At 34.5% G+C, this 19,476-nt stretch overlaps 2 protein-coding genes across 2 annotated transcripts; both read right to left on the bottom strand.

The window, feature by feature from the left end:
* Positions 1-6,607: 6,607 nt before the first annotated feature.
* Positions 6,608-8,350, bottom strand: LOC111997277 (antimicrobial ginkbilobin-2-like protein). Its single transcript, XM_065772703.1, has 2 exons — positions 8,314-8,350; positions 6,608-7,170 (listed from the first exon to the last, which is right to left on the bottom strand). The coding sequence occupies exons 1-2, from the start codon at positions 8,348-8,350 to the stop codon at positions 6,608-6,610; spliced, it is 600 nt and encodes a 199-aa protein (XP_065628775.1).
* A 67-nt stretch (positions 8,351-8,417) lies between these two features.
* On the bottom strand, positions 8,418-9,294 carry LOC112038927 (antimicrobial ginkbilobin-2-like protein). The gene has a single exon (XM_024071766.2). It carries the CDS (start codon positions 9,275-9,277, stop codon positions 8,549-8,551), a length of 729 nt encoding a protein of 242 aa, XP_023927534.2. The 5' UTR covers positions 9,278-9,294; the 3' UTR covers positions 8,418-8,548.
* Between the last annotated feature and the right edge of the window lie 10,182 nt (positions 9,295-19,476).

Raw genomic sequence — 19,476 nt, 5'->3', positions numbered from 1 at the left:
TCACTGACCATGTATATTATAATTTTACCAAAATGCTAATTAAGCTTAAGCCAGTGAGGAAGAAAATAGATTATATTTTTTGTTGTTGAAAAAAGAAGAAGAATTTGTCTTATATTAGCACTATTTTATTATAATATTGTTATATCAAATAAAGTTGTAGGGACTCAGTTTAGAAAGGTTCCCTAACAATATATTTCTAGAGAGTGGGACGAAGGGTTAGGCCCTAACAGACTAGCAATGGAATCCAAGCCACTTTTCATCATTGAAGGGGAGTGAACCCAATTTACAACTAAGGGTGGCTCCTCGGCACTTGTCCGAGGAGGTTCCTTCTCCCTCTCTCCCCCCGAACTGCTTTGCTCGCCCTCCTTATATAGTCCTCCTCCTCCTCTCTCATTCTTCCTTTTATTGATCATCTATTTGCCTTCCCTCTGACCGTCCGTCCTATCAGAGGCCTTATCAGTGCTTGGGTGGTTCACCATTATCAATCTTACCCTGTCAAGGGGTTACATCCCTATTAATGCGACCAGGGGGGGGGTTAGATGAGCGCATTTAGTGTGGAGGTGACAACCTGTTCTGGGCCTGTCCCCCACCTGAAATTAGCCTCGGTACGCTGAGGACAGGGATGTTCTCGGCGGGGTCCAAAAAAGCTTAGGTTTTCATACACCAGCCTCGGACGATCATCCCTCCTCGGCATGGGCCTTGGGCCAAATGCAAGATGGGCTCAGGCTACCAGGCCTACGGGCCCCACAATAGCCCCTTAAAATCCTGCTGTCCGTTCCCTCGGACGGGGAGGAGGGTTTTGATGCCTATGAGTCCACGTGGCCGACGCCCTGGAGAAGTCTCTTCTCCTTCCCGCTGACATGGCTGAACTTGGGAGCAAGAGTGGGCTAGAGGTTGCCCTTAACCTTAAGAGATATCTAGGCATGGTGGGTCCCCTGATACCTGTTTATCTTACTTGAACTTTGTTGCTTAGCACCTCCCTTCTCTTTGCGGCGCACCTGTTTTTGTTGGCAGGCTGTCCAGGCCCTTTTCAGGCTGGACGAGGAGGCTTTTGCTGAGGTAACGCTTTAGCGCAGGAGCGTGACAAGTTCTTGAAGGTTGCGAGGACCATTAAGAGATCTGAGGCAGATCTAAAAAAGAGGCGATCGAAAATCTGGAGGAGATGACAAAGGCCAGAGATAGTGCGGCCCCTGACCTAACCCTGGCTACGAAGCAGGCCGAGGATCAGACCAAGCGGTGGCAGGATGTCGAGGGCCACCTACGAACTGCCAAAGAGGATATCGCCGACCTGAAGAACAAGTTGGTCGAGGCAGTCAGCACAAGGGGTATTGCCGAATATGCCAGGGACGAGGCTGTGAGGGCCAAAGACGAGGCGGTGTTTACGAGAATAGACGCTGAGCGCTCCACAGGACAGGCGGAAGAGGAGGCTTTTGCCCAGGGGGGGTGGCTAAGACTGAAGCCCCCCTCAAAGCTCAAATTCCTGTAGTGTGCGGGCGCTTCTGTTCTGAGACCTGGCACGAAGCCCTCAACTAAGCGAGGGTTGATGTCACGTCTGACCTTAGGAGGGCGGAGAGAGTATTTTGCCCTTCCGCGATTTGCGAGATTGTTCCTGTTGCTTCCGAGGAGGGGTCTGCATTACTAGCGGTAAGTGAAAGTCATAATGGAGCCGCTGAGGACACATTTGCAGCTGACAGACCTTTTGAGGGGGCCGAGCCCCATAGAGCGTTGGAGGGAGCTAGAACCGAGGGTCAAGAAGTGCCCCAAGAGGTGGTAAGGCTTCCTACTAGCCCCCCAGCCACACTCACGGTTCCTCCGATTACCCCTACCGTGGAAGGGCCCTCTGAAGTAGCCCCTCCGAGACAAGGTCCTTAGGTGTTGGTTGAAGCCCTTTGACGAGCCTTCTTAAGACAATTTTCTTACTGAATTGGAGGGAAATGGCATATGGCATAGGACACTGTTATTTACTTTCTTTTTCATTCCATTTTGCTTCTTGCCTCAGGGGCATTGTAACGAAACTATATACTTTCTATTTGAAATGAATATTCACTATTTTGCTTCTAATTATTGATGCTTCCTTTTTCTTGCCGTACTTTAATATTTTACTCAATACTTTGGTTCCGTTCTGGATTTGGTCTCATGAGGCCATCAGCTATCCTTCAGGCATGAATTCGAGGATCGCATCACAATTCGATTCTAGCTAACGCTTCAGTTCCTCTGTAAATAGTTAGTTTCCCCATGAGTTTGAGTCCTTGGACCATGCAATACCTTGGTTCCGTCTAGTACCCAGGTATAGCCGAGTAGTTAGTTTCCCCATAGGCTTGAGTCCAAGGACCATGCAATGCCTTGGTTCTGTCTAACACTTCCATTCTTTTGTAAGTATCTAGTTTCCCCATAGGTTTGAGTCCTTGGACCATGCAATACCTTGGTTCTGTCTAGTACCCAGGTATAGCCGAGTAGTTAGTTTCCCCATAGGCTTGAGTCCGAGGACCATGCAATGCCTTGGTTCTGTCTAACACTTCCATTCTTCTGTAAGTATCTAGTTTCCCCATAGGTTTGAGTCCTTGGACCATGCAATACCTTGGTTCTGTCTAGTACCCAGGTATAACCGAGTAGTTAGTTTCCCTATAAACTTGAGTCCAAGGACCATGCAATGCCTTGGTTTTGTCTAACACTTCCATTCTTCTGTAAGTATTTAGTTTCCCCATAGGTTTGAGTCCTTGGACCATGCCATACCTTGGTTCTGTCTAGTACTCAGGTATAGCCGAGTAGTTAGTTTCCCCATAGGCTTGAGTCCGAAGACCATGCAATGCCTTGGTTCTGTCTAACACTTCCATTCTTCTGTAAGTATCTAGTTTTCCCATAGGTTTGAGTCCTTGGACCATGCAATACCTTGGTTCTGTCTAGTACCCAAGTATAGCCGAGTAGTTAGTTTCCCCATAGGCTTGAGTCCGAGGACCATGCAATGTCTTAGTTCTGTCTAATACTTCCATTCTTCTGTATGAAGGGGTTTGTCCTCGGACCGTTTTATTGAAAACGGTTCCTCCTCGGGTCGGACTATTAACTCTACGGTGTTTTGGGCAGGGGTGGTTTGGACTCTGATCTTACATGTGGCATTGACCTCTCCTTCAATTCAAGTTCCCATCTTCTTCACTTACGAGGCGTTCCTTGGCCGTTTGTGCTCTGCGCTTGACGCCTCGATGCGTGAGACACGCCTTCATTAATATCCTCGTGAATTGATGCAAATCCAGCGGTCTACGGCCTCCTTTGGGATTTGGTATCCTCGTGATTAGTACCGCTGATAATTCTCTTTTCGAACTTTGTGTGGATTAATTCTCACCAGTCTTCATCCTCTATATAAGGCTTTCTGGGAGAAACATTTCTCCACACTCCATGAACTTTCCAACACAACTAGAAACACATCCCTTCAGCTCTCTGAGCCCCTTCAATAACCCTGCCAGGATTGTGACCGGAGTTGGGAGATATGGGGTGGCCCTGGGTGGGTGTGAGGACACACAGGCCAAAGGTCCTACCACCCCGGCCAAGAGCCGTTGTGACCGCAGCCCCCACCATACTTCCGGCGCGGCAGAGCCTAGGCGTAACCCTGATAGTGCCATGTGTGGTGGCCAGGAGGGATGTCCCTGAAGTACCTAACGCTCCTCCCCGGGGCGCACCCCTGCCGGAGGAGACGCGCAAAATCACGTCATGGCTGGTGCTCGAGTGTTGCCGTCTCCAACGGCCAACGCTCGTGAGGATTGGAGAGAATCAAGGGAACATCATGGGGGAGGGCTTCCCGGTGCCCCTGCGTCGGCTCCTCTCTTTGTTCCAGCTCCGCCGCACCGGACAAGGAGTTGTTGGTGGCCTTGAAGCATGCTAGCCTCAGCCCCATTCCCTCTAGCTAGTTTTAAAACAGGTCCACCTGGGCCTCTGTTTGTAGAATTAGCTTGTAAAATTAGCTTTAAAACAAGCCTGCCTGAGCCTCTGTTTGTATCTTGTACTTTCCGTTTAATAAAATAATATGACGTTCCTTTTCTTTTCTGTTGAATCTTCTACTTTTCTGCAATGTTTTTTTTTTTTTTTAATGTTTTTTTTTTTTGATGCGTCGCTACCAACCTTTTGTAAAATAGCTACTTAGGAATGATCGCCCGTTGCGCCTGCTAGTGCACTAATCCTCCCCATAGACGGCGCCAATTGTAGGGACTTAGTTTAGAAAGGTTCCCTAACAATACATTTCTAGAGAGTGGGACGAAGGGTTAGGCCCTAATAGACTAGCAACGGAACCCAAGCCACTTTTCACCATTGAAGGGGAGTGAACCCAATTTACAACTAAGGGTGGCTCCTCGGCACTTGTTCGAGGAGGTTCCTTCTCCCTCTCTCCCCCCGAACTGCTTTGCTCGCCCTCCTTATATAGTCCTCCTCCTCCTCTCTCATTCTTCCTTCTGTTGATCATCTATTTGCCTTCCCTCTGATCTTCCGTCCCATCAGAGGCCTTATCAGTGCTTGGGTGGTTCACCATCATCAATCTTACCCTGTCAAGGGGTTGTATCCCTATTAATGCGACTAGGGGGGGTTAGATGAGTGCATTTAGTGTGGAGGTGACAACCTGTTCTGGGCCTGTCCCCCACCTGAAATTAGCCTCGGTACGCCGAGGACAGGGATGTCCTCGGCGGGGTCCAAAAAAGTTTAGGTCTTCATACACCAGCCTCGGACGATCATCCCTCCTCGGCATGGGCCTTAGGCCAAATGCAAGATGGGCCCAGGCTACCAGGCCTACGGGCCCCACAAAAGTGTTGTTTCCCTAGACTTTGGAATGTTTATATAAATGAAAATGATGAAATCTCTACGTAGTCGAAGGTCAAGATGAACATTGATTAGGGGGATGTGAATAAAGCCCAAAAAAGTTAAATTACCTATGAGAATATATATCCTACCTAAGGACTGGAGATCCCAAGGACTAGGTTCAAAGGAAAGAACGAATCATAGAGTAGTTTGTATAACATGCACTAAATTTAAATTTGAGTGCAAGTACTCTTGTTCCTCCCTATGATGTAAGTGCATTATCTCTAATGTTATGTAAGATGAATTTTTCTATTAAAAACTCATAATGTGATTTATAGCTCTTATGAGTAAAATGTTAGAGTTATGAGAGCATCCTTGATAGACACACCTAAGTGAGGATGGAAGTGGGGCCGTTTCCTTTGAGAATAGGGCTAATTCTCTAAATTGCTCATGATTGCTGGGATTAAGCACAAGGTTGTAATGTGCTGGCTTAGAAACTCATGGAAGAATACTTGGATATTATGTATGTGATGCAATGTCTTGTTTTTGCGCAAAAAGTCACAGTTCAAGACATTGTTCACTATTGACTTTGGAATTACATTGTTGAAACACTAATGAGGATTTAAGCCATATAAATATTAGTCTATCTTAACCCAAAATATTATGTACCCATAATTTTATAAAATAAGTGGGAGATTATTGAAATAATTTTATAGAAATAATCCAACATATTGTTTGACCATAATAAAAAGGGTTTGTTTTCCTGACTCTCTCTCTCTCTCTCTCTCTCTCTCTCTCTCTCTCTCAAATTCTTTCTTTCTACCACACTAAAAAATCAATGACAAAATCCTGTTGTTTCTCAATAATTTTTTTTTTTTTTTAAAAGATGAATCATTTGTATTGTCTCATCGCTACTTGGGATTTGGGTAGCTTTGTCAAACAAAAAGAAAAGGAACAAAAACAAAAATGATACTACTAGCAAAAAGAGGTAGGTAAATGTGTGAGAGTTAGTTAAACTAGAAAATTTTCATGCTAATTATTACAAAAGAGATGCATTACAAGAGAAAGAGGATAAAAATATGCACAATCAATGTAGTGCATTTAGCAGTCTTCTCTTTATTTCTTTTTCTTTTCCATTATTGTTATTGTTATTTATTTATTTTATTGAAGCATGCACATAATAGAAAATTTGCAACGAAGAAATGTGGTATTACATTATTGTTTTAAAATGGGTAAGACTACTTCTAGTGCTCTTATGTACTTGATAGGACATAAAATTGATACATGATCATTTTATGATACATGTTATGCTCGTATCATCTCCAATAAATAAAAGCATTGAAGGCAAGCCAAATCATTTAAAATTTTTATATCATTATGGTTTTAGTTTTCAGCAATGTTACAATTAAATTTTTACAATAGTTGAGGTAATCATATACTATGATTAGTATATATATCGTTTTTACATAGGACCACCATTAATATCAGTTTTATTTTATATCAATTACAATCTGCCACTTTAATAGTCGTAAAATTTGTTGAAAATTTATTGTGCTATTAGATTTTCTATTAAGTTTTCAAAGTCACCCACCCTACTTGTCCATTTAGGGATTCAAAATTTGTCATTTTATATCCACAACAATTGTAAAAAAAAAAAAAAAAAAAAAAAAAAAAAAAAAAAAAAAAAAAATAAAAAAAAAAAAAATCCTTTTAACATATAAGGATGGTTGAAAGTTGAGACATCCAACAAATACAAAGATGGTACTAATTCTGCATTCTTCCAAAATGAAGAATCATCATAAGAGTGTTCATACAAACACTTCATTTTTTGTTATGACATATGGATGGCATTGAACCCAAGAACATACATAATCTGAGCACTGACAAAAGGGTAAATCTCATATCTTATGTTACAACTCCTACCAACGTCAACTTTTCCTCCTTTCCCATCACAACAACGAGGAAGTTCACCAATTGCACCATCAAGACACTTGAAGCAGTCACTGTTAGAAAGATCCCTAGTGCATTGGATCAAACCATAGAGCTTCTTTGATTCTCCAAGCTCTAGCTCTCCAACTGCATACAGTTTTGGAGTAACAGATGCTTTTTTGGCTAGGAGGCTCAACAGCTCCCTTGTCTTACCGTTTAATGTTGTTGGCTCACTAACATTTCTCAAGTTATACATGTAGAACTTGTTTTGATTATCAATTTGGCCAAAGAAATCCTTGTTCAAGTACTTCACAAGACAATTGTCGTACCATATTATGGCACCTTTATTATATGGGCAAAGTCTGTGAATTTCATTGCTAGCCTCATTGGCACAAGTCTTGCAGTCTGTGGTTGCAACATCACCACGACAAAAGGGAAAAGCAACTACTACAGCGAACCATCCAACTTGCCGTGATTACATCTGTTCAATGTAAAAAAGATGAATGTTTGGTGTTGCGGCACAGTAATTTCTTAGGCGATTTTGCATTTATAATTTTATATATAATCATCACTGTCTTGTTTGGTCACATGTTCTAGAAAAAGATAATAAATTTGTTTTTTCTAATCCAGCTTCTTGGTTTTCGTCTACCAGTTATGGTTTGACCATAATTTAAAAAAGAAAAAGAAATAGAAAAGGTTATGGTTTGTGTGTTTGACCATTAAAATAAAAAAAGATTTTTTTTTTTTCTGAATCTCTCTCCCTCTCTCTCTAAAATTCTTTCTTTCTACCACACTAAAAATCCAATGACACACCTGTTGTTTCTCAAAAACTTTATTTATTTTTTATATAAAAAGAGGAATCATATGTATTGTCTCATCGATCGCTACCTGGGATTCGGGTAGCTTTATCAAAAAAGGAAAAGAAACATAAACAGATATGACAGTAGTAGCAAAAATCGATACTAGTAGCAAAAATAGATACGTAATTGTGAGAGAGTTAGTTTAAATAAAAAAATTTCTTGTTAATTATTACACAAGAGATGTATTAGAAGAGAAGCAGAATAAAAAATATAAATATAAATATATATATATATATACACACAAAATTAATATAGAGCAGTTAGCAGCCTTCTCTCTCATTCTCTCTTTTTTTTTTTTTTTTTTTTTTTTTATTATAATTATTATTGTTATTTGTTATTTTATTTTATTTTTTGCCACATAAGAAATTGGCAACCCAAAAATGTAGTACTACATTATTGTTTTAAAATGGATAAGAATTCTTTTTAGTGTAGGATACGAGGTTGACATGTGATCATTTTTTGACATATGTTATGTCCGTATTATTTCCAATAAATAAAAGTACTAGAGATAAGTTAAATTATTTAAAATTTTTATATAGTTATTGTTTTAAGTTTTTAGCAATGTTACAAATACAATAAATTTTATAATTATTAAAGTAATAAATTGTGATTAATGTATACATCATTTTCAAGTAAGACCACTATTAACATTACTTTTCTTTTATTCCAATGCCACCTCAATATTTGTAAAATTTGTTTAAAATTTATTGTGGTATTAGACTTTCTGTTAAGTTTATTGAAGTCATACATCCTACTTGTCTATTCAAGGATGCAAAATTTGTCATTTATCCATAACAATCACAAAAAGAAAACTTATTTAACAACATACGAGGATGGTTGAAAGTTGAACCATCCAACAAATACAAAGCAGGTTTTATTTCTGCATTCTTCCATAATGGAGAATCATCATAAGGGTGTTCCTACGAACACTTTATTTTATGTTACGACATATGGGTAGTTCTAAACCCTAGAACATACATAATCTAAGAATTGACAAATGGGTAAATCTCGTATCTTATGTTACAACTCCCACCAACAACTCTTCCTCCTTCTTTCCCATCACAACATCGGGGAAGTTCACCAATTACACCATCAAGACACTTGAAGCAGTCACTGTTAGAAAGATCCCTAGTGCATTGGGCCAAACCATAAAGCTTCTTTGATTCTCCAAGCTCTAGCTCTCCAACTGCATAAAGTTTTGGTGTAACAGATGCTTCTTTGGCTAGGAGGCTCAACAACTTTCTTGTCTTCTCGTTAAATGTTGTCGGCTCACTAACATTTCTCAAGTTGTACATGTAGAACTTGTTTTGATTATCAATTTGGCCAAAGAAATCCTTGTTCAAGTGCTTCACAAGACAATTATCGTACCATATAATGGCACCTTTATTGTATGGGCAAAGTTTGTGAATTTCATTTCTAGCCTCATTGACACAGGTCTTGCAGTCTGTGGTTGCAACATCACCACGACAAAGAGCAAGTCCATTAGTTTGGTATGGATACGAACCCACTGAACCAAGACCAAAGCCCAGGAGAGGGGTTTGATAGTAAAGGTTACCCAAGAGCTTTTTTAGGTTTGATCCATATGGGTCATTGGTGGTGAAGTTCTCAGAGCTTGAACAGAAATGGAAGAGAGGGCTAGCTCCAAAAATGGTTTGGAGAAAGAGAGCAAAGGTTAAAAGGTAGATGGAGAAGGTGAAGTGTGAGGAAGACATTGTCAAAAGGAAATGAGAGGATGATTGATGGGTTTAAACTTTGGTCCATGCAGCTGTTATTTATAGTAAATCTCGTGCTTACTATTTCTTCTTACTACTGTTCAAGTTGACAAGAAATTGTCAAAATTTGCTGCGTTAATTGTAAAAGTCAAAAATGGGGAAGCTCAAAATGCACTAAAAATAAACTAATTATCCAGAACGTTGAAAGTGCACTTCGTCAACCCTAAAAATATATTGGATTGCTACGAAACTTAGTAGGTGAAAAAATCACCTAAATATTAAAAAGGATAGTTTTAAAACATTACTAGTCTCTGAGAGAGATTCTTTTATTTTTTGGGTAAATATTAATAATTTTTATTTAGTATAATTTGAGATTATTTCTACTTTTTCCAATAAAAAAAAAATTCTAAGGGTGTAATGAAATTTAAAAAAAAAAAATTGAAAAAAAAGGAGGACAAAAAAAAACAAATACATCGTAATAAAGTAAAATAAAAAAAAAAATTGAAAAAAAAGGAGGACAAAAAAAAACAAATACATCGTAATAAAGTAAAAAAAAAAAAAAAAAGAATACGTGGGGTGAGTTTTGTAGATTGAAGGAGTTTTAAAACTAACAAAAGAGTAATCCTATTTTGTAGGGAATTAGTAAGTAGAAGTAGGAATTTAAATCAACGTAAAAGTAGAAGTTTATTAGAAGCAGAAAGACATTTCAACATAGAAGTAACAATTTATTATTTTTGTCAATTTACTATTTTTACTCTATTTTTAAGTTTTAGGTAAAGGTATTTTTTACAGTAAAAAAAGAAATAACTAATTTTCTTTTTCCAATATACTATTTTAATCCAATTATTTTTAAGATGTTGGTTAATTAATTTAAGAGCATTTTTTACAGGAAAAAAAAAATAATAACTAACTTTCTGAATCATCTTAATATATACAAATTATAAAAGCTGTTGTAATTATGAGATTGAAAAAGGCGTACTTAAGAAAATCACAACTGAGGATGTCATGTATGGTAATAAAAGATATAGTTTATATAAAAGAAGTTGTCAAGCCTAATTGTGTTTTAAGCATTAAAGAACAAAATTAAAAGGTAAATATACTTTGTCTTAGACGTTGATTTTTGTCTCATATTTAATCTAAAATCTTTATTTTTATACATGAAAATTTAAGAAAATATAAATTTTATAAGGGTTTTACTCACGTATGCCTTTACGACATACATTAATAAACCATTTTAAGAAGCTTTTTATGTGAAAATTAAAAATTAACTAATTTTTTGACAACTTTTTAAATTTTTCGTAATAAATTTTCTAAAATGGATGATTAATGTATATTCTAAGAACATACATTAACAAAACCCATTTTATAATTCCATCTATGATTTATCCATTGAAAAGGACCAAATTTTATGCATGAAAAGTGTATACCGGCCCGTTGCAAAATAAATAAATATATAATTTTACACTAGATTTTGATTGACGTTTAAAGTTTGTTTAAAATGAAGTTAACGTTTGGACAAGTAGTTTGTTTTTATTTGTGACTTAATTTATTTATACTTTTTATAATTCAGTTACTACAACAAGCTAGGAAAGTGGTATTTGACCTATAGTACTTCTCCTTGTAAAAGATATCAATTAATGTCATTGAGCTACAAGCCTATTAGACTTATTTTAGTTTTTTCCATTTCAAAGAATTTAGTTCTACAACTATACTGCATTATTTAAATATAAGTGAAAGACAGAGACTAATCTAGATTAGGACCCCAACTAGGAGGAAAATGACTAAAGGCCATTTATTTTTTGAAGTATGTAGCAACGCACCCCGCTTTCCAAAATATCTTGCAAATAATCCTATTTTTAGAACTCGATTTTAATAAAATCGAGTTCCAGGTGGAGCAGTTTCTAATTCTAAGCATACTTTTCCAATTATTTTTTTTTTTTTCACTACAACAAAATGTATTTTTAGCGACAAAAATTTTCGTCACTAAAAGTCCAATATTTCATCACGTAGTATCTTTAGTGATGAATTCTTCTTTTTAGTGAAGAAATTCATTTCGTCGCTAAAAGTATTAGCAGAGAAAACTTTGAACAAATTTTGTCACTAAAGATCCGAGTTGTTTTAAAATAAAAACACTTTTGGTGATGAAATTATTTTGTCGCTAAATGTTTTCCTTGTAAAAAAAATACTATTTAGCAACGGAAGTATTTCGTTGCTACATGTACCTTATTTTATTAGATAATATTTAGTGACGAAATATTTTTATCACTAAAACTATTTTAAAGAATATTTGGGTACTTATAGCGACAAATATTTTTGTCACTAAAACTATTGTCTAAAAAATTCAGCTATATTTAGCAACAAAAATTTTCGTCGTTGAAAGTGTTTTTTATAAATTTAGTTACATTTAGCAATGAAAAATTTCGTCACTAAATGTAGCTAAATGTGATGGAAAAATTCATCACAAAAGCTACTTATTTGTTTTCATTATTTTCCTATATGTAACATGTCATTACATTATTAACTCCTCATACTTGAATAGCAAATTTATGTCAACTACACATTTATAAGAAAATGATCCATACATTCCAAATGTAAAAATAAAACAAGTATTCTATTTAATCCATCCATACAAATTGTTTCTAACACATACAATAATACTAGATATTTTATAACATACAATAACATAAAATACTAAGGGCTAAAAGAAGATGATGATGCCAAATTACTTGTTATAAGAAACATCTCTACTGAATACTTGTGTGTGTATATATACATATATGTATATATATTTTATATATATATATATATGTATATTTGTATGTATCTCTCTCTATATATATATATATGTTCATCCAAGACACATCAAACCCAATTTGGCTGTCAACCTCACATTGCATAATTCAATTACAACATATTTGCTAGAACTAAATCATTTACTTCATAATTCAATCAAAGACACATGCTCATATTACTTGCACAAATTTATATTTAACACCACAATCACAATCACACATGCCAAAAACATTTCAAAATGTAAGGAAACCCTTTTTCTAAAATTAACCCAATCTCCCATATAAATCAAAACTCAAATGATTTCTCAAGAAACCCAACTCAAATGGTTGCCAAACAACAAAATCTATTTTGTAACTTATATAGGCAATTTGTCAAACACTTGGTAAGCAAAAGACACATGCTCATATTACTTGTACAAATTTATATTTAACACCACGATCACAACCACATATGCCAAAAACATTTCAAAATGCAAGGAAACCCTTTTTCTAAAATTAACCCAATTTTCCATATAAATAAAAAACCCAAATGATTTCTTAAGAACCCAACTCACATAGTTGCCAAACAACAAAATTCATTTCACTCCATTAAATTAAAAACCTCCAATGAGATTTTAAATGTACCAAAAAACATATCAAACTACTTCTAAAACAAAACCCACAACATAAAGAGCGATCCTAACAATATAGGATAAAAATCCAAAAATATTAGAAGGTGGGTCATGGAGATGTTACCTTAGATTCATGTTAGGAGAAGTCAAACCATGGATAAGAGTTTGATGACTGAAAATCTAGTAGAAGCTAACCAAGAGACCAAGAGGGAGGAGAGATTTGATAGAGAGAGAGAGAGAGAGATAGAGGGATGTGTGTGTTTATGTTTGTATTTCAGTTTGTGTTTGTGTTAGGGAGTGAGTGATAATGAGAGAGGGAGCGATGGGAAATTTTTAAGTGAGTGGGTGGGAGAAATGAAATTTTTTGTGGGAAATTTTTTTTTTTTTTTTTGCTGAAATTTAACCTGTATAAGCTGTACTCTTTAGTGACAAAATTTATTTTGTCATTGTTTCTAACTTTTTTGTTGCGATTTATGATTTCGTTGCTAAAGCTGCCAGTTTATATGCATTGGACTTTTGGTGACGATTTGGTTTCGTCACTATTGGTTACCTTTGGTGACGAAATGAGTTTCGTCGCTAATACTGTTCAAAGCGACATCTATAGCAACGAAATATTTCGTCACTAAAAATCTCAACTTTTAGCGTTGAAATATTTTGTCCCTATAGATTAATTAAGTACGCGCCTAGTTTTTCCCTATTGGTGCCCTTGTTTCAAATCAACAATAGCGACGAAAATTACTTTTCGTCGCTAAATGTTATATTTTTTTTTCATTATTACTGACGAAATCCATATTTCGTCGCTAAATCTGTAATTTTATTGACGAAAAAATATTTCCTCACTAAGTTTCGTCGCTAAAACTATATTTTGTTGTAGTGTTTTTTGAAAATTTAAGTGAAACTTGATATTGCTAATGTTAAGTTCTACTTAAGAGTACACATTGAGCTTAATTTTGAGGATATTAAGTTTTACATAGAACTCGATTTTGTTAAAATTGAATTTCAAAATTGGGGTATCTTACTACAAAGTTTGAAAAGGTCTATGTTTTGTTACGTACTTTAAAAATAAGTGGTATTTATCCATTTTCCCCCCTACTAGCCTATGATAAAAATAGGCTAAACCCCTCTTGGAAATTTTATTTATTTTATAACAAATAAATTTATATAAATATTTAAAGTTTGGCCCCCAAGAATGGTCGACTAGCCTATGATGTGTGGCTCTCCTAGAAAAAGACAAAATCATTTGTAGCATAAACATTGAAATTTATTTTTTTATTTTTACATTTTTAGTGTTTTTTAATTATTATTATTAAAAGTTCGTTTAGGCCCCTTAAAACAAATTGTTTAACCTATTGCATTACCAAGTAATTACTTAGATTAATTTTCAGATCTAAGTTAAACACAAATGAATCATATCATGAAAAGATGCGGAAAAGTAAACAACACACAATATAATGACCTGGAAAACCAATGAAACGAATCATTTCAAGGTAAAAACCCGGAGAGGATTTGACCTAGCTATTTCAAGGTAAAGTAAATCCACTATAAGATAATCAAAGCTTTTACAATCAGATTTAACACTAAATCTATTGCTACCTTATGTAGTAACTTATTGACACGACCACATGCAAGCTCTGAATCCATGAACTCATTCTCTTCTTGGATTTACACCAACACAAGCTTCATTGCTTGTGACTTTGAAATCTCACTCAAGGATTTCAGATCACCATCAGTAATGATCTTGTAGTAGCAACTTCTACAACATTGGATCTTGAGATTTTATAAGAAATATTGCTAGTAGAAGACTTTAGAGAGCTTTGGGTACAAAAACCCTAGATCTACAATTGGAGGCACACGATGCACTTCTTTCTCTCTAAAAACCCTTTCTAGGGTTAGCTTATAATGTCATTTAAATACTACAGAAAACGGATTGTGATTATTGGGGATCAAACAGACAAGTTAGGGGCTTTTTACGTTTGTTGATTTTTTGCTGATATGCGACTTCTGACCAATTGAGAGAAATCGAACAACAATTGAACAGGAATTGAATAGCAATCGAGAGGACCAAATTGCAACTTACTTTTTTTCATCCTAAACTTGAGTTTTTGTCTTGGACTTGAAAGTACACCATTCTAACTCAATAATACTTACTTTTTGTTATGGTTTGCCAACATTACAAACTCAAAACCTAACAATTATTATTATTGTTATGCTTCATTTTTTAATAAAATATTTTTTCCGTCAAATTATTTATGGGGATATTCAAAGATCTGAAGTACACATATAATTTTATTGTTAATTATTATTCAAATAATATTTAACTAGTTGTTTAATATCATAATTTATAGTATTTCTAACATTTTCTGATATGAATTATTTCTTGTAATTAATTACACATATTTGTAAGCTCCATGCATTTAAAGTTGTATTATCTCTAGCATTACTCAATTCTTTGGGGGTCATTCCCTAGCAGGGGGCCCTAGGCGATGGCCTAAGTGGCATAGGCCTATGGCGGACCTTGCTTTCACGTTGCATAGCAACTAGCTCAATCACCCTTTAGCTTATTTATATGTGATTTACAAACCACCCCCCCCCCCCTCTCCCTGGGGCGTTGCAAATGTGGACTATTATCTATAAATTTCATTAGGTTCAGGGCCTTCAAAAACAAGTATCAACAGGTTCATGAAACATATTTTCCTTATCTTTCAAAGGAAACTCATACTTAAAGAAAGAATTTTTAAGATTCAACAATATTTTTAAATTCTAAATACATCACTATTGATAAAAATAATTCTATATCATGAATTATAGCAAACATAACCAATAAACACATAATCATATATTTAAGAATCAAGTTTCCTCCTTTTAGGTTCATGTAGCATGACTTTAGGCAAGTATCCCCACACTTTGAGGTATTCTCCTTTTAGATTTGGGTAACATCTTAGCCAACCACCCACATAATTTGAGGTATACCAAGTTAAGCTTACGCCATTCTCAACTTTATTTTTTATATTTTATAAAAATTTTCAAAACCTCATCTTTGATTCTTAATAAACAAAGCTAAGTAAAAAAAGAATGGTCATCAACAAAGATTACATAAAAACTCTTACCATCTCTAGTCATTGGGTATGTTAAATCACCCAAATTACTATGTACTATACCAAGGAGTTGGGTTTCTCTTGTTACGGATTTGCAAGGTCTTTTTATTTCAAATTTACAAAAACTTGCCCGCCATCTCAAAACAACACATATAGCCAATAAAAATATGTATGTATATTTTTTTCAATATCACTCTTGCACTTGGTGGATAAAAGGAATATATATATTCCCACTAAATCTTATACACTAGCTCAAAATACTAGTTGGATCATTTTTTTTTATAAAGAAATTTTTAATTATTTTCCATAATTTCTCATTTCATATATCTGTGTCAAGAGAGCCAATAGCCTCTGGCTACTAGAAACCACTCTTAAGAATGCCCATAATTTCACAAGAATAAGACACTCAATATTTTGTAAAATTTGACATCATTATACCACAATTGTATAATAAAAATGTTTAATCATTCACAATTTCTTTTTCACATGATCATAAATGATTACTTGAATAGGAATGCCAAATTCTTATGGCACCATTTTTTTTCTTTTCACAATTGTGCCAAAAAAATAAGTTTTTATCTCATTTCTCATAAAAACATTATTGTTAACAATTTTTGTTATGAATTCCAAAAAATATTTCTCAAAACACATACATTTTTCTTCAATCTCATGTTCCTCATATTTCAATAGACACAAAACAATTTCATTAAATATGATACACATATAGTATCACACAAATTGCAAATGCAATAAGTTGATATCCACATTTCAAGACAACGTTACATAATATTATTCGATTAAAGAATCAAAATCACATTTGGATAGACGTCATTTATTTTTTCTTTTAAAATACTAGTCCACCAAATTGTTTCGATAAACCATATAGCAAAATAAACTCCTCAAAAGATATAAGTAATTATATCTAAGAGTATAACTACTAGCATTTTTTCTTTATAAACATAATATCATATCACAACATAAAATTTCATAATCAATAACTTGTTTATCCATTTTGAAGCATGAAAGTCAACCTTTAAGATTGTTGGAAATATTTTAGTGAATAAACAAGTTTTGATACAAAATTGATATCCCAAATAATTAGCAAGAACATAAAATAAAAAAGAGTTTAAAACGATCTCACAATGTTATTGAATCACGCAGCAAAAGCGTTGTCCTTAAAGGTTGATTCATGCCACTCGGAGTAAAACTCGGTGCAACTGGTTCTCTTGGCCAAATAACCCCTCAAGATTAGACAATAGCGTCAACCTTCATAATGGACGCACTTCCACTCACGAAGGTTCAAGAACAATCCTCTATTGTCTTTCCTTAGAACAAATATATATTGTAGAAAAATATGTTGGAGAGGAAAGAATAGAAATTATGTATTTGGGAAATATAGAGTAATAGAAAAAACTTATAGGGAAAGGTGTAGTGATAGGTATTAGATAGGCTACTTATGACAAAAACAACCTATAGTCATTGGTTACTAAACACCCATAAAAGCCCAACCTATTATTGCCCAACGACTATTTTTCTCATAATTGTCTAATGGCTATTTTATTCTTTATTGTCCAACATAAATTTCCAAAGGCTAAAAAATAAAAAATTATAAAAGTGTTTGGAACACACATCCACACCAACATAACATCACCTCGACAAAGTGAAAGCCCATAAGTTTGGTTTGGAGTAAAACCCACCGAATTGAAACCAAAACCCTGTGGATAGGTTTGGTTGTAATTAAACATTATCCAAGAGATAGTTTAGGTTTGATTCATATGAGCTATTAGAGGTGAAGTTCCGAACTGATTTTAAACAGAAATGGAAGAGAGGGTTAACTCCAAAAGTGATTTGGAGAAAGAGAGCACAGGTTAGAAGGCAGATGTAGAAGGTGAAGTAAGACATTTTTAGAAGGAAATGAGAGGATGATCATGACTTTAAGGTATGGAATCTATGGACTATGGATCATGTAGCATTTATCTATAGTAAATCTTAATGAGAATATTATTTATTAGGAGCCTGAATAATATTATGCAATAATGAGAATATTAAAAGTGAAAGTTCTACGGGATTTGATACAAAAATCTTTTAACTACCTAATGGAGTTGTTAGTGGTAGGAAGCTCTCATAATCTATCACACCTATAATTTTAGAAGTTGTGGATTTGAATAGTGGCAAGCCCCACTACTTCTCAAGGCAATCACACACCATACATCATGAGTAGGGTTTAAATGTTTGGGAGACAGTGACCACACGCGTGAGTCCCTTTTATTAAATGTAAAAAAGTACAAAAGTCTTCCATTTTATGTATTGTATTCCACTTTTATATTCCACCAACAGTAATATTTAGCATGTTAATTAATTTATTTTTTTTTTTCAAATTTAGATTATTTTCTTAGGAAGAAAAAATTTGTGGTAGATTACGATTGGTGAATTATAAAGAGGAACATTAAGAGTGAAAATGAAAATTTTTGTTAGGTTTAAGGTGTTGGTAAATTTCATTACTTAGGTACAATATCAAGCGTCCAAGATGCAATTCAAATAAAAGAGAACTTTGTAATTTCCACAAAGTGCTTAGTGCAGCATGATTGTCGTTTCACTGACACTCAATTGATCGAAAATTGCAAAATCAATTATACTAATGTGTTTTAATTAAAGTAGTTAGATTACTTTTAACCCAAAAAGACTATTACATATGACTTCCACATGTATGGTTTGAAAGGTAGAAAACCCATTTCCAATAAGAGAGAGAATTCTAACTTCCATCTTGTGTACCCGTGAGTTTAGAAGAGATCAAAGAACTACAAAGCCATCATCATTTGAGTGTTGCTGAGGAGTTCAAATCTTCAAGAGGTTTTTGGAGTTGGTTAAAGGTTCTAATTGTGAACACGGATGCATTATCCTAGAAAGCTTTCATACATTGATTGAAGAGTTTAAAATTTATGGAGTTGTAGAAGGTTTATGTAGTAAGTTCATCTAGGATTAAAGGTTTTAATCTAGATAGTAAAATTTTCTTGATATAGTGGATTATTTTGTTGGGTAAGTTATTTTCATAGTAGTTTTTCCTTTGAAAATATTTTCTATCTATTTTCCACTTTGTCACTGTACTTTTGTTTGTGTTACTTCTTTTATTGCTTATTGTTTTCCTTATGGAAAACGCATGCTCATGGTAATTAACTAACAATCAAATGAGAGTGCATAATTGGTTAATTCTAAACAAATATTACATAATTGGTTAATTTAATAAGTTGATTAATTTCATTGTAAAATCAACAAAGGGTTTAAATATAATTTTTATTTTTATTGAAGCAGTGTGATACTATATTACTACATTATGAACTAGAAAGTTCATGTGTAGTTAAAAATGAAAATAAGTTTTTTATTTTTTTGAGAAGGAAATATAAAAAGAAGTTTATTTACGAAAATGATGAATCATGATAAAATCGTGTATTAATGTTATAAATAAAAGGTTGGGGAGGCCAATTGATTTAAGAATTAATAATTTTAAAAAAAAAAAACGTAGAAATTTTCCTTTTGTCAGTAGGATATTGTCTAAAGTTTGATTTTGTTTCATAAATGTAAAAATTTTCAATTAGCACCTTTTAGTGTCTCCAACAAAAATGTTTAGGATTCAACCTTCTCCACTATTATAACTATCGCATTAAAATAATATTTTATATTTATTTATTATATAGTATATTATA

This window comes from Quercus suber, unplaced genomic scaffold, assembly GCF_002906115.3.
Source record: "Quercus suber isolate HL8 unplaced genomic scaffold, Cork oak 2.0 scaffold_62, whole genome shotgun sequence".
Lineage (NCBI taxonomy): Eukaryota > Viridiplantae > Streptophyta > Magnoliopsida > Fagales > Fagaceae > Quercus > Quercus suber.
This window is presented reverse-complemented; position numbering and strand designations above follow the sequence as displayed.

Coding starts and splice junctions, on each gene's coding strand:
- LOC111997277 (XM_065772703.1), bottom strand. CDS start 8,350: ATGACAAATTTTGCATCCTTGAATAGACAAGTAGGAT. Junction 7,171..8,313: donor CTTGAATAGACAAGTAGGAT/GTATGACTTCAA, acceptor AATCACGGCAAG/TTGGATGGTTCGCTGTAGTA.
- LOC112038927 (XM_024071766.2), bottom strand. CDS start 9,277: ATGTCTTCCTCACACTTCACCTTCTCCATCTACCTTTTAACCTTTGCT.